General features: G+C 36.3%; 1 protein-coding gene across 1 annotated transcript; it reads right to left on the bottom strand.

Annotated features, from left to right (window-relative positions):
• Positions 1-718: 718 nt before the first annotated feature.
• On the bottom strand, positions 719-15397 carry TFAM (transcription factor A, mitochondrial). Its single transcript, XM_019731912.3, has 7 exons — positions 15149-15397; positions 14479-14597; positions 13184-13254; positions 12608-12757; positions 9358-9453; positions 4510-4566; positions 719-4030 (listed from the first exon to the last, which is right to left on the bottom strand). Exons 1-7 carry the CDS (start codon positions 15247-15249, stop codon positions 3884-3886), a joined length of 741 nt encoding a protein of 246 aa, XP_019587471.1. The 5' UTR covers positions 15250-15397; the 3' UTR covers positions 719-3883.
• Between the last annotated feature and the right edge of the window lie 179 nt (positions 15398-15576).

Genomic DNA, 15576 nt, shown 5'->3' with positions numbered 1-15576 from the left:
GGCCCTCCGTATCTGTGGGTTCTGCATCCAGATTGAAAATATTTGAAAAAAAGTTACACTGTTGCTGATGTGCACTTAGTAGTTAGGCCCAGGTGGTTGTGACCATACTGAATATGAACAGATTTTTTTTCTTGTGATTATTCCCTAAACAGTACAGTTTAACTATTCAGTATACTATTTTATATAAGGGCCTTGAGCATTCAGATTTTGTTATCTGTGAGGGTGGAGGATCCTGGAACCAATCACCTGCAAATACCCAGGGATGACTGCACTAGAAAATGATTTTATGTATTTTCCATTAAATATAAGCAGTGATTTAATCGATTAGCAAAAGTAGTTTATTTGTGAACAATGTGAAAAATTGATACTAGCTTTGTATAGTTTTACTTTGTTTGGAAAGTTTCACAAATTCAAAATAATAAACATGCTCATTTTCTGATTCTTCCCAAAGGTTCAACTTTAAAAATACTAGTGGTTTAAAATTTCAACAGTCTGTCCTTATAACATTTTCAAATTTATCTGTAGGAGCTTGGTATTATAAAGAGAAGAAGAGTGGCTGTCAGGAGAGGAAACAAAGGGAGAGAATATTCTTATTTTAAAATATTAATAAAATTAAGAAAAACAATGGATACTATCACTTAACTATATAAAAACTGCCCGGTGATTAACTCTAGGTACAGTAAATGTCAGAAAAAGCAATAAAGTTTGCTACTTAAAATCAACTCAGTAGTATTTTATTCAGAAATTTAAATATACACATTCAGAGCAACTATAAAAAATATAACTTGTTAAAAAAATGGCATTTCCAAGAAAGGAGCCATAATCAATAGCAAAATTACATTACGGTAGGCGGACTCTGCACACAGTATCTTTTAAATAAACAGAAAGTAAAATAATCACACAACTCTGTCACTAAATTGTTTCAAAAAAACTTACTATTGGTACTCCAATGAACAAAAGTATAAAAATCTCTGACTCTGAACAGCACACGCTCAGAACAACACACACATTTTGTTTCTTCCGCATCTTTGCCCCTAGTACTCTTCTTTAGCTTCTACAGCAGTTAATTTGTTGGGTCAACTTAAGTCTAAAAAGCAGGGCTTTATGAGTTGCCACTGGTTAGTGATGTAAGGTCTTATTCTTTATAACAATATAGAATTTATGCATGTTGTTAAACTGGATGGCATTTGGTATGTGGTATTCCACTCTTCAACATGTACTGGTTTACTAAAAAAGGCATGGAATCAGATTACCATATTTAAAGTATTAACAATCTTTCAGAACAAATCAAATAAAATTTGGTATTATCATAAAATGGTTTTGCTCTCTTTTCACCGTTTCACTCTTTTTTCCTATATTAAGTTGTAAATATTTGAGAACTTACTAGACAAGGAACTTCCTAACTGAGAAAGTATGATTTGATGTGTTCTGTATAAAATAGTATATACAGTTGAATGCCAAGAGCTCAGAAAAAGGTAACGAAAAGATATTTTATACTGCGTTTTGTCCTACAGATGTTTACCTCAGCCATCCTGTAGTATAAACACTAACTCCTGTGCGCTCCCTGGGCTCATCTGAAGCACAGAACACAGGAAATGATTTCAGTGATTTCCTTCATTTTCCTAAGTATGGTACATGGTCAGTACCATTCTAGATGCCAAAGAGAATTAGGGCTTAATTCTCTCCTGGAAAGCAAACTGAGAAAGGCTGTGATCGACCTCTTTTTCCCCAACTCCTCTACCCCATGGTATTTCTTTAACTAATAGCCAACTTTGTCCTGTATTCATAACCACAGAACAAAGTTGTTTGAAAACACTCAACTTTGTATCTTTAAGCTTTAAATCTTAAGCTTCCTCTTAAATTGTATTTTTCTCTTCAGTTCCTACCTTTGTCAAGTTCAGTATTTAACAAGGTATCTTTTCATGACTTTATACAAAAATCTTCAATTTTTTTCCTGGAGATCAGAAACCTAGAATTTCTAAATGTTTTGCATAATGTAAAGTACATATAAATTTTGAGTTATCCTATTCCTGTGAGCTGATGACAAAAGATGAATTATTTTGCTCAAAAAGGTGGTGTGGATTTTGAAAACTTTTATTTGACTCTCCTAAGAGGATAAACAAATGCTAAAAGACGGTAAGGTTTTTTGGTATGCGCTGACTGGAAAACTTTTAAGGTACACTTTACCAAGCCATAGCAAATAATTTAAGAAAATCTCATCCCACACTAAATGGATCATCTTTATTATACTGCAACGTAATTTGAAACAAGATTATTTTTCTTGCTAACACTGGGACAACAGTTTAGCTTCTTTAGCAATTTGACCTTTTTCCCTCGTTGATGATGACAAAGATTCCAAAAACAAGAACCTCTGGAACAATTTAAAAACCTATCCCAACATATTAATATGCTGGAACACTTGTCACACTACACTATATTGTAGACCATGGATTGGCAAACTTTTTCTGTAAAGGGTCAGACAGTAAATATTTTAGGCTTTGCAGGCTACTGTCTGTAACAACTCCTCTCATTGTTGCACAAAAGCAGCCATAAATAAATAAACGAATGAGTATGGCTGTTTCCAGTAAGACTTTATCTATGGACACTGAATTTCACATAATTTTCATGTGTCTTGAAGTATTTTTTTTAACCATTTAAAATTGTAAACACAATTCTTAGCTCCCAGGCCATGAAAAGCAGGCAGTGGGCTGAATTTGGCCCACAGGCTAGTGTTTGCTGTCCCTTATATAGGCTTTTATATGTTATATAAAATGTTTAAAAATTACAGATTCTAAGTCTAGAGACTTTGGAGACTTTGTTTTTAAGATCTCTCATTTTAAAACTTACCAAACAAGTTCTCTACTTTCAGGATAAATATATTCACATGAGAGAGAAAAAATAATTCAGAATACAAACCCATATTTGAAAAAAAAGAAAAAGAAGCCGTAAAACAAATGTTTCACCTTAAAACATGTCATTAAGAAACACAAAAAATTTATTCTATGCAATGTATAACAATATGCATAGATTTGGTACATAATTTCTTAGTTTTTACTTTAGGAAAAAAGACAGAGGAAAAGGTTTATAAATCTCTCCATCCCCTGTACAAAAAATTGCAACCAAAACCAGCAATCCTTGCATGTACCACCATCAACTCTGAATATAATATGAATTATACCTACCGTTTCCCTGAAAATAAGACCTAGCTAGACAATCAGCTCTAATATGTCTTTTGGAGCAACGTGTCTTTTGGAGCAAGACCGGGTCTTAATGTAAGACCTGGTCTTATTTTATATTTATATTACAGTAAAATAAGACTGGGTTTTGTGTAATAAAATATAAGACCGAATCTTATATTGTCTCCAAAAGACACATTAGAGCTGATTGTCTGGCTAGGTCTTATTTTTGGGGAAACACGGTAGGAATTGGAATTTACCTAGATAAGGTCTATTAAAAATGCACAATTATACCACAGAACACCATGTCTACAATTTGGGACACTTCTGAACAGAAAACTCCTGCCTCCATAAAATAAGGAAACAAGAATAGTCTTTCCACAGTCATCAAGTACAAAAAAACCTTCACAGTCTGCTTCACCTTTATCAAAGGTAAAATGATTTCTGATACATTTCATGGATTATTTTGATCCTTAGAAGTTCCTAAACAGAAAATAAATTTCGCATGAACTTTTTTATCTGTTTGGGTTTTCCAAGCAAGATGTTATAATACAAGAATGTATTGAACCGGCAGAAGTCCATGGGCTAAAGAAAAAGGAATTAAGTATAAAATGTTTACCACTTTTATCCTTTCTAATTTTACAAGCTTCAGGTATTGAGACCTAATTGGTTTCTTGTAACTATCCATTATGAACATAATCTTCTATTTAACTCTTCTCAGTGCTTTTTGCCTGGGGCTTCATCATTTTGCGACGGAGAAGATCATTACGTCCAACTTCAACCATTTGTTCTTCCCACGATTTGATTTCATTATAATAACGAATTTTATCATCTTCAGCAAGTTGAATATATACCTGAGAAAAAGTGTCATTGTTAAAATGATTTCTTTAGAAGAAACTTTGCAATTAATTTCTGGAATGCTTCCACAAATACTCTAGAAATTACATTGTCCTACATGTATAAAGTGGGACAGGAGAAGCAATGTTTTTGTGAGATAAAAATTAGATGAAAAAAAGGTAAGAGATAAAGACCTTGTATTAATGAACTTGTTATGTCAGGGTTTGAGATATGGGAAAGGAGCAGAGGCAGGGTACGACTCACAGGATACAGTGGACACTAAATTCTGTGTGGCATTATTTTAAATACCAATTTTATTTGCAGTCAAAATCTACCAAAAGAAAAAAGCTAAATTGGTTCTAAGAATATGAAATTATTTAAAAATACCTTAACTGTGTTGTTAGTAATATAAGGTTTTCACATGAATTAAGCCTTCTCCTAATAGTCTCTCACAGACATCTAACCAGACACTTGAAACGAAAACCATACTACTTACTTGCTTTTGAGAACTAGAGAGATTTTTCCAGCTTTCATTTACAGCCTTCAGCTTTAACTGTAAAACAACATATGTTTAAGTACCAGGTGTAGGGAATTCAGTGATTAAAAATATTTTTTATTACTCATTCCAACAACAAAAACTCAAAAAACAAGAATCACAGGCAACCCTCATCAGTTCTTAACATCATTTCACTCTAAATTAAACTATTAAACCGTTAAAATATACAAAATACCTGGATGAAGATATTTATCTTTTTTATTGAGATATAATTGACATATAACACTATATTAATTTCAAGTGTACAACATGATTCAATATTTGTACATATTCTGAAATGATCACAAGTCTAGTTAACATCCATCACCATAAATTTTCTTATGAGAACTTTTAAGATCTATTCTCTGAGAAACTTTCAAATATGCAATACAGTTTTATTAACTATTGTTCCCATCTGTGCACTGTATCTTCAGGACTTAAATATTTTATATCTGAAAGTTTGTACCTTTTGGCCACCATCATCCATTTCACCCACACCCCATCCCTGGCAACTACCAACATGTTCTCTGTATCTATGAACTCAGTTTGTTCATTTTTTTTCAGAGTCCACATATAAGTGAGATCATACGGTATTTGTCTTTCTCTTGTCTGACTTTTTTCTTAGCACAATACTTTCAAGATCCATCCATGTTGCCGCGAATAGCAAGTTTTCCTTCTTTTTATGGCTGAATAATATTCTACTTTATATACATATATATCAGTTTCCTTATCCATTCATCCATTGATGGACACTTAGATTTCACATCTTGGTTGTTGTAAATCATGCTGCAATGAACATGGGGATTCAGATATCTTTTCAAGTTAGTGTCTTCTTCTTCTTTGGATAAATATCCAGAATTGCTGGACGTATGGTAGCTCTTTTTATTAATTTTTTCAGGAACCTCCATACTGCTTTCCATAGAAGCTACAGAAATTTACGCTCCCACCAACTGTCATAAGGGTTTAATTTCCTCCACATCCTCGCCAGCACTTGTTATTTCTTGTCTTTGATAACAGCCACTCTAACAGGTTGCCAGGTGAATTGTGGTTCTAATTTGCATTTCCCCGATAATTAGCGATGTTAAGCATCTTTTCATGTACCTGTTAGCCACCTATGTCTTCTTTGGAAAAATGTTTAATCCGATCCTCTACTCATTTTTTGATCAGATTGGTTTTTCAGCTAATGAATTGTATAAATTCTTCATATATTTTGGATATTAACTCCTTATGATATGCAAATATTTACTCCCATTAGGTAGGCTACCTCTTCATTTTGTTGATGGTTTCCTTTATTGTGCAGATATTTATCTTTTTTGATTCAAAAATACTAATATTCAAATATAACCTACATTCTGTCACTGCCTAACTTCAGAGACTAAGTGTTTTTATTTCTTCCCTGTAGCTTAGTGTTTTACTCTAAAATGTGTGCCAAGGTTTAATCCTAGGAACAATACAACACCAGTCCTTAATTCTACTCAGCTGAACTTAATTACGTGACTTTGAAAAAGTTCTACCTCTGTTGGCTTGGTTCTTCATCTATAAAATTAAAGGGATACAGGGATGCCGTGGCAGGAAGAAAGGCAGAGAGGAGAGTCAGCACACTTCACACCACCTGTGCTGTTGCTCCCAGAGAGCAGAGAATGAAGGGAAAAATGGACGGATAGAAAATGAGCATAGAAAATGAACAGAGGGGTAGAAGGAGGACTGTGAGGGAGAGACATATAGTCTGAAAAGTATCTGTTTAAAGTTATGAGGAAATCATCAATGATTTTAAGGAGAAGCAGAGTGAGATTAATGAACTTTATTATTTTCACCAGATCTTTGACTTAATTTTATTTTCCTATCAACAAAAATAGAGGTACCAGATAGTATCTGAGATTACATAACCATTATGTTTTGAACATTTTAAACTTACCTTTACAAACAGTTCTAATATATTCAGGAATGGTTACTCACTAAACTGCTGACTCTTAACTTGGAAGCAATTACTTTAACGCTCTCGATTCTTTCATAACTAACTCTTTACTATCCATATAGTTTCACATTCACTGAGTTCAACAATAATTCATGAAGTTGTATGCATAAATAATCTGATCTTTCAATAAAAATAATTCATTAAAAAAAATTAAAGAGAAGGAAAGATATTTTTCTCCCTCCTAAAACTCCGTTAAATGAGCCCTTCCACTATGTGAGCACAACAGTGAGAAAGCGCCAGCTATGAACCTGGAAGAGGGCCCTCACCAGCAGGCGACCACGACAGCGCCTGATCTTGGACTTCCCCAGCCTCCAGAACTGTGAGCAATAAATCTCTGTTGTCTATGTTAAAATAAACAAACATTAAGGGAATAAACAAAAAATTGTAAGGCATAAACCCATATGGACAAAGATAATGGGAGAGTACAACACAAAAGCTGAAGCTGAAAAGCAGATGGAGAAATGGTTCCTGGCTTACATAACCCATGAAAGCTATTCCTAAACTGGCAATGGGGAAAGCCAAACAAAGCAAAGTGTTTTACAATGTAGAATTCCCCAAGTAGCTCAGGAATTGGCAGCACCAGATAAGTATAAAAAAGAGGCGAAGTCAGGTTAAAACCAGGAAGACTGGAAAGTGTTTAAAAAGAGGTTACATGCCCACTGTGGGTAGATTCTGGGACGTTCATCTCTCAACACAGTAAAATAATTATTCTGTGGATACCAGGTATAGTTAAGGGCAACGGTACCATGCTGAAAACAGGAAGATTAAATGAAAATGCACACTGTATCCCAGAAAGAAAAGCAAAAAAAAGTCTGAGAAAAACAATACAGAAAAGATAAGAAAATTAAAGTACCAATTCAGAAGATGAACAAACAAATAAGAGTTCTAGAGCGTCAGAACAAAGGAAAAAAAGAGGGAAAGGGAGGGGGAAAAGAAAAACCAGATCACATTCAAAGGACCAATAATCAAATGGCTTTACACATCTCAAAAGCAATACAAGAAGCTACAAAAGAAAGGAGCATTATTTTTTAAATTTTCAAAGAACATGAAACAGAATTCTATGCCCAAACTATCAAACGTAACAGAGACACTTGCAGACATTCAAGAACTCAAAAAGCTTATCTCCCACGTACCCTCACTAGGGGAGATGCTATAACAGAATCAGTAAACAAGAAAGACGACAACAGAAGCAAAAGCACCACAAGGATGACGATGAAGGAAGATCGCAGGATGTCAGCTATGCACTAGGCACAGAAGGCAACAACCAAACTGGAAAAAATCAGAGGCTCCAGAATGAAGCTGACAGAGTAGCTAATGTATCTAAATATACAGAAAGCTGGTGAATATTGAAGAGTTTGAGGTTAAATTATTGACAGTACATAAAAAACTAAGCAAACAAAACATAACCAACTTCAGGGAAAGTTAAGTTTTGCCAGAAAGGCAAAACAGTCAGTCGTAGCAAATACCACAGCTCAGCTATGAATAGGGCTTATGTAATCATAATAATATAACCAAAATTATGATAATATTGAGAGGTAGGAGGATGAAAAAATGAACAGTGGGATGAGAAACGTTTAAATGTTCATTTTAAATAATGAAGGGCAATGCCCAAAATATAAGTAATGCTAAAAATTGAAAAAAATCAAGAAGTAACAACATAAGGATGTTATTTAGAGATATGGAGGTAAATACCACAAGAATCAGCTAAAACAGTGGAATTTGCTTCTGGAGTAAGAAATACGACAGGGCAGTGAAGACTAGTATCTTTCATAACAAGCCTTATTTTGATTCTTTAAACTATAAGGATGTATAACCACTATTTTTTAATGAATAAAAATTACATAGTCGAGGTAATTTTCATTTCCAGGGGTAGTGCCCAGGCATTAGGCTTCCCCGGTGATTCCAAGATGCAGTCAGAGTTGAGACCACTGATTTAGGAGGATTCTCTAGCATATAACTTTCTTATACTGACAAAACAACTAACTCCAAAGTAAGTCAGTGACTGAGCAAATTGCAACTAAAAAAATAAACAGGCTTGCATTTTAGCAATGTAGGGCCATAGAAACTGAATTTAAAATCCCAAAGGGAGTAAATCAGTAAAACTATTTAGCCAGGTAAGACTACATCACATGTACACATTCTTTGATCATATGTTAAGCAGGATGTGTGAAATGAATCATGAAACCAAATAACCCAAAAGGGAAAAGTGGAAAAAGAACTTCATCTCAGATTGACAAGAGTTAGGGATCTGAACATACACTCTTCTTACCATGTCATAATATAAAAAGAAAAATACAATGGTCAATTTGGAGCTTCTAAGGAAACAAAGGAAAGACTAAGCCACAACAGGAATGACCACTTTTTTTCTTTGACATATTCATATAGTAACATCCATATAAAACATCCCCATGGGCATAACCAAAATTTTATTAAAGGATATGAAACATGAAGCAACAGGTTATATTCAAATCCCAGTAAAAAAACATTATAGTTCTGTTCTGATTCTTTCCCAGTGACTGTAATACAGTTAAGAATTGCTGGATAAGTCTCCAGATCTTTAACATCTCTGTAAACTTGAAAAATTTTTAGGTTTTTTAAATAAAAAAAGTTGAAAATACACATATTGGCACCTACGTACTCATATTAATTCTACATAGTAAGAAAAAGGATTTTTCTATAAAAAAGATAAAAAAACGAAGGTCTTATTCATATATAGTATTTGATCATAGTACTTTACTACTTTTTTTCACCACCTGACATATGGCATCCCTAAAATTTCCTGACTATGTTTCAAATTAAAATAAAAATTTAAAACAAAGACAGCTCTGTTTTACCTGTGATGAACCATCCTTAGCTTCCTGGAAGCGTTCAGATATATAAATGTTATAAGCTGAGCGAGGTCTTTTCGGTTTTCCAAGCATTGTTAACTCCTGAGTAATAAACATGGAAGAGTTACATACAATTTTAACCTCTGTGAGACTTAATTTCACTTACAGAAACTGTATTTACTACTATGTATTACACAGAATGTTCCTTAAAGTGAATGTTACGATTCTTATATAAAGTATGTGATGGTTCTCTCCTAGAGTCAGAATTTTTGATAGCACTAAGTTTTGAAAATTCTAATAGATTTTTATGAGTTACTTACCATACAAAAATATTTTTTACATATCATTTTCATGGTCTCCATGAACTGAATAACTGAGGACATATGTACAAAATCTTTTTTAAAAGATAAAACAATCTCAGTTTCATCCTTACAGGATACTACCATCTCCTTGGCTAAACCACTACGTACCTCCACAACTCATGGACATAGAGTATCTGTTTAATAGCTCTCATTTCATTTCTTTCCCTGCATGTCTCTCAACCTTTAAACCTCAATAGATGTGTTAAATTCTTTTTACTCAGTATCAAAGGGAGGGGAAGAAAAGATGAAAAAGAACACAAGTACCTCTTGCTGTCTATATCAATTTAGTTTCTAAGTTCAGAGAATGAGAGACATTACATTATCCTAACCTAGGAGTCAGAATTTGGATAGTGCGTAGTACTTGTAATTTATAAAATTTTGTGACTTTTAATGACAATTTGTTAAGTCAATAATAAATCCAAGTTTTACTCATCAGTGAAAGTAAGGCTCCGCTGACTTATAGCTAGTCACTTCCTTCTTCCTGAACCTCTCTGTCATGAAAACTACTGTAGCTTCCAGGCACTTCACAACTTAACTATATATAGCCCCTTTTATTTCTAGAATTACTACTAGATGCTTCACTTGCAACTTTCTGGTTCCCACACGCCTCACCTGATCTCTAACTAGTTGGTACTGGGAATCTGTAATGGGAAGAAAAATTCCAACAGGGAATGAGGGATTGGAAGTCTGAGGGAAAAAACAACCCTCAGGCTTCAGGTTCAACAAGAGCTTGGAAGTCACTGCTCCATCCTAAAAGTATAAAGCTTTCTGAACAGACTGAAAAATCAACAGCTCTCCTTGGATGCATGAAAGGACGACAATGGGCAACTGCTGCTTGCCCCCAAGACTGGAGAGACAGACAAATGAATATAGAGAGCTGAGGCTTACCAGAGCAGAGGAGCAAAAAGACTCAGGAGGAACTGCTATGTGAACCAGTGCTGGGTAAGAAAACCTGAACTGTAAGTAATGCATTGCTGGAGGCTCTGTGTGGACAACTCAGAGTTTAAAAACTCCAGGGAATCCAGTCATTTGAGGGCCCTCACAATACTGTGAGATTTACAACTCCAGGAGCTTAACCAGACTCCCACAATAACTATCTAGAAAAATCCCCCCCTGGTTCCAGCATGGAGAGGAGAAAAGGAACCATTTTGAAACGCATGAGCACCCTGTCTTCTTAACAAGGCCTGCCCTCGGGGAAACTAGTTACCTCGACACAGCCTAACCTGCTGGGGTATTATCAGAGCTTAAATGACCTGAAGGAGGGGAAATAGCCAACTCCAGCCCATTCTAGCTATCCTGTCCCACCTAGGGGGGAGGGAAAAAAACTGAGAAACACTGCGCAGTTCACAGTCAAGAAGCATAGGGTCACTGAAAGCCCAGGACCTAATCAAATGACTGAAGAACACTTCCCTTGCGGCCACATCCACCATCACATTAAGGCCTATTTAACAGCAATTCCTTTTGCGCAGTACATCATGCCCAGTTATCAAGAAAAAAATTCCAAGGCATACTAAGAGACAAAATACATAGTTTGAAGAGACAAAGAAAGCATCAGCACCAGACAGGGCAGAGATGGTGGAATTATCAGGCATTTAAAACAACTATGATTAATATGCTAACAGCTCTAGACAGCATGCTACAACAGATGGCAATGCAAGCAGAGAGGCGGGAATCCTAAGAAAGAACCAAAAAATGCTAGAGAGCAAAAACAGTAACTGAAATAAAGAATGCCTTTGATGTGCTGAATAGTAGGCTGGATACAGGTGAGGAAAGACTCTTTCAGCTAGAGGACATATTAATAGAATCCTGGAAAACCCAAAAGGAAAGAGAACAAAGACTGGGGAAAAACACAGAACAGAATATCCAAGGACTATGGGGCAACTACAGTAGGTGTAACAAAAGCATGATGGGAATACCAAGAGAAGAGAGAAAGGAAGAAAAGAAATATTTGAAAAGGAAACCCTTTATCTGCCCAATCCTCATTTCTGGTCCTCCCCACTCTTAGCACTGGCTGGATGCATTAAAAAGAAAGTGATAGTAAACTCTAGAACTCACACCTCTCCAAATACCAGCCTTATGCAGAGATTGTATTTCTCACTCTTGGTATCTCTTCTGTATCCCTTTTACTAATTGAATCAGCCGCCTTAGATTACCATCATTGACCTGAAATTGGTAGGAGGACTTAAGACATTAGGGTCAGGGACAGGTATCTTGGCATGTCACAGTAAAGGCTTGTAATCTACTTTTTCAGAGAAACAGTTTTAATTCTGATGGCCATTTCCTATAGTATATGTACTGGACAAGCCCGCTGACCACCTTATACCTAATACTGGTTCTACAGAAGAATGTTTGAAATTCCATTTTAAACAATGGGATTTATGTGGATTAATACCTTATGCTGAGAACTACAATTTTTGAACCATGTGACGGTTTTAATGAGGAAAAATAGTATTTTAACCTAAAGGCACTTATTTGATTAGATACAACAGGCACTTTACCCTGATGCGTTAATAAATTCAGTCTATTCAGCAATATTCAGAATCACACTCACCATTACCTACAGAACAATTCAAATCAGTAAGCTATTCTAGACAAGATCCAGAAGCAAAGATTCTTACTGTTCCTGATTTAGTTGTTCCATAATTTGTTCCTACAACTTTCATATATATCTTAAATTCGAATACATCCAAAAGTAGCAATAAGGGATTCCAAGATAGACTCAACAGTAAGTGGTCCTAGTGGCAAGAAGAGAGCTATTCCTAACTGAAGGACATCTGATGGCATTCTACCTCATCACCACACATATCATCAAAATAAGAGAAAACTACCCATATGCAGAGTTACACAAATTTCATTTTTTTGTCAAAGGAAAAGAATATTTAAATGATACTCACTCTCTTTTTTATTATCGCTTTCTTTTTTAAACGTTTTTGCATGATTTCTTTTTCCAAAGATACCAGCTGACTTGGAGTTAGCTGTTCTTGAATTCTGTTGATCTCTTCTTTGTATGCCTGCCAGTCTGCCTTATAAGCATCTTCATATATCTATGAATAAAAAACCAGTATGAAGTCAGTGAACTTGCTAGTAAATTAAACATAGCATAACTGCCAACGAAAGACAACTGCATGATTTCAGATAAAGTCAGACTGACCCACCAAATGGGAAATGTGCTCTGGGATCACATTTATACGGATTAAAAACATGTATTTTTTTCATATACATGCTAACCAAGGTGAGAGTCTAGCAATTAGTCTTCAAATTGCTGCCAAACCTTCATCACCATCCACATTCATCCATACTGTCATTTATATAGATCAGAAGGTATGAAGTTCATTTGTAGATAATAGATGTTAAAAACAAAACAAAACAAAACAAAAAAAACTGTGGGTCATCTGGTCCCTTAAGGGACATGACAATTGTTCCTAACTGCAGAATAACTGAACAGCCATGTTGAAAACCTATATGCTTACTTTTTTCTCTGCATCAGGAAGTTCCCTCCATATCTCGGCGATTTTTTTAATTAGTTCTGAATTTTTTGCATCTATGGATTGGAATAAAATGAGAAAAGATGTCACAATTTTATGTCTCAGGATTAATTTCTAAAGAGTTCCAAGAAAGTATAATCTATTAGCTCTATAAGTTCTATTAGATACTTCTACACCACACACAATTTAACACAATGATTTAGCTTTTCTTTAACCAACTAATTTATGATAATTTAATACTTTATCCAAATTGTTTAAGTTCCCTATCTAATAACCAAGATGTATATCACGTATCACCAAAAGAGTCCACAGAAAGTGATTGCTAGTTTAAGCAGTTGGGTAGTCCAGTGCTTCAAGTTGTTTACTTCATATTCAATCAAACATTTTTTTGTCTTTTAGGAACTAAGTTCATAGAACCCGAATAAACAACAAAATATAGTTTTGAATTACATACCACGTTGTATTTCAATTACAGAAATACCATTTGCAAACAAACTAAATTATTCTAAAATCAATTCATTAGTCCCCATTTCCTTCCTCATCTTAACTGGAAAGACAGGTATAAACGCTTTAACAAACCACTTAGTAGTTTCAACTCCTACATTTTAAAAAATGTATTTATGCATCTCTTATAAACCAATTCTTTATAACGTAAAAATTTTTATTATAGCTCATTTGATTTTCACAAATGCCCTGTCGTAGATAATACTGCATGTGAAAGGGCTTTAGAAATCATAAGCAAAGGTTAACTATTAATTTAGTAATCATCTTTACACAACAACCTCAAATAAAGGCCCCACAGTCTTTCTAGGGAGTCAACAAACATCCTATCTGGAAATCTTTCAGTATAAAATCTCTTGAAATTAGCAGTAAGTTGTATAGAGCTTTACAGTTTACCTAACACTCCCACAGAACTTATTTCATTGCAACTTCATTAACAATTCCCTGAGGCAGAAGGAGCTAAGCAAGAGATAAAATGATTCATCAATGGTCCTCTAAGCCAGTGGCAACTACACCTGAACTAAAGCTTTTTTACATCCTCTTCTCTGATGATTTCCACTCTACATACTACTATTTTAAAAATATCTTTCATTAGTTCTCAGTCCTAGTTAAAGCATTTCTGTCTGGTAAAAAATGCTATACCTCCTATTTTAAGACCATCCAAAAGAATGGTTAGTTCCTGCACTCACTGGATGGTCTGGTAGAGCAAATCAAGTTTGCAGTTTATCTGCTTAGTGGCCTCTTTATTACATCAGAGTACAAGCCCCCAAACTCCTTACCTGGGTTCTGAGCTTTAAATATGGGTAGCTGTTCTTTAGAAAATCGAACGTATGAAGTCATAGGCTTCTTTGGATAACTACTCAAGGTGGATGAAAACCATCTCGGTACATACACAAAACTACATATAAATAAAAAGAAAATAATCAATGTCAAGCATTTAAGAAGAAATATTCATACGTATATAAATACCAAATAAGATGTTATCAAGATGCTATCTACACCTTCAACAAGTAAGCGAGTGACACTTAAAATCCTATCCTAACCAGAGGGAAGAGACTGCAAAACTGAAGTCTCAAAGTCCTTCACTTCGACCACGGGCAGAGCGGAGAAAGCACCTGTACGCCCGCTCCTGGGCTCCGCCTCCTCAGTGCCTAGACGATGGCGGGAGACTCTTGGCGCGAGTTTGCAGGCAACGCCGAGTTTGCAGGTGCTCCTGGACAGTGGGGAGGCGGGAAGGTGGGGGATGGCCGGAAGTAAGGTGCTGGGTACTACGGGAGTAAGGCCTGGTATCAAAGCCACCGGTCCCTTGGCAAGGTCGAGGTCTGACCCTAAGGCTCAAGGTGGCCCTGACCTCCCAGGAGGAGCTGAAAGTGGAAGGAGCCGTCTACGTTCCAGCCCCTGGGCATCCTGAGCCCTACCGCCTGCTGAGGCGCAGGCGGGCTGTCTTACCTGAAGGGAGAGCGCAGTCGACCGCCACAGTCCGCGCAGAGCGCAGCTCCGGACTTTCCCAGTGCACTCAGCACGCCCCACACGCCCCGAAGAAGCGCCATTGCACCCGCCGACAAGGCAGTCACCGGGCCCCAACCTCGTGGAGCCCCCTGGCACAACAGAACCCCAACAACGACAAGTTGAACCCGCGTACCACCGTCCCGGGTTCGCTATCATGCCCACCACTCGCGAGGCACTATGGGAAGCCTGTTAACTTCCGGTTGGTAGATGGGGGTGGGACAAGGCAGAATTGGCGCAGGCGCTGTAGTGGCTTCCCTCCGGTGGGCGGGACTGCAAAAAAGGAGGAGGAGCTCGGAAGCGAAGAAAGGAGGCCGCAGCCCGGCTCGCCTGCGGAGGGCCCTGGCCTGGAGGGGGCGCTGCTGAGCCGC

Source organism: Rhinolophus sinicus, chromosome 15 (assembly GCF_057876585.1).
Source record: "Rhinolophus sinicus isolate RSI-liver-muscle chromosome 15, RSI-T2T, whole genome shotgun sequence".
NCBI lineage: Eukaryota > Metazoa > Chordata > Mammalia > Chiroptera > Rhinolophidae > Rhinolophus > Rhinolophus sinicus.
Note: the sequence above shows the minus strand (reverse complement) of the source record. Positions and strands in the feature narration are given on the sequence as shown.

What these genes read in the sequence shown, in the direction of transcription:
- TFAM (XM_019731912.3), bottom strand. Translation starts at nt 15,249, where the DNA reads ATGGCGCTTCTTCGGGGCGTGTGGGGCGTGCTGAGTGCACTGGGAAAG. An exon ending in ATTTAAAGCTCAGAACCCAG is followed by an intron (nt 13,255 to 14,478) that starts GTAAGGAGTTTG and finishes TCCAATCCATAG; the next exon opens with ATGCAAAAAATTCAGAACTA. An exon ending in TCTCTAGTTCTCAAAAGCAA is followed by an intron (nt 4,031 to 4,509) that starts GTAAGTAGTATG and finishes ACTTTTTCTCAG; the next exon opens with GTATATATTCAACTTGCTGA.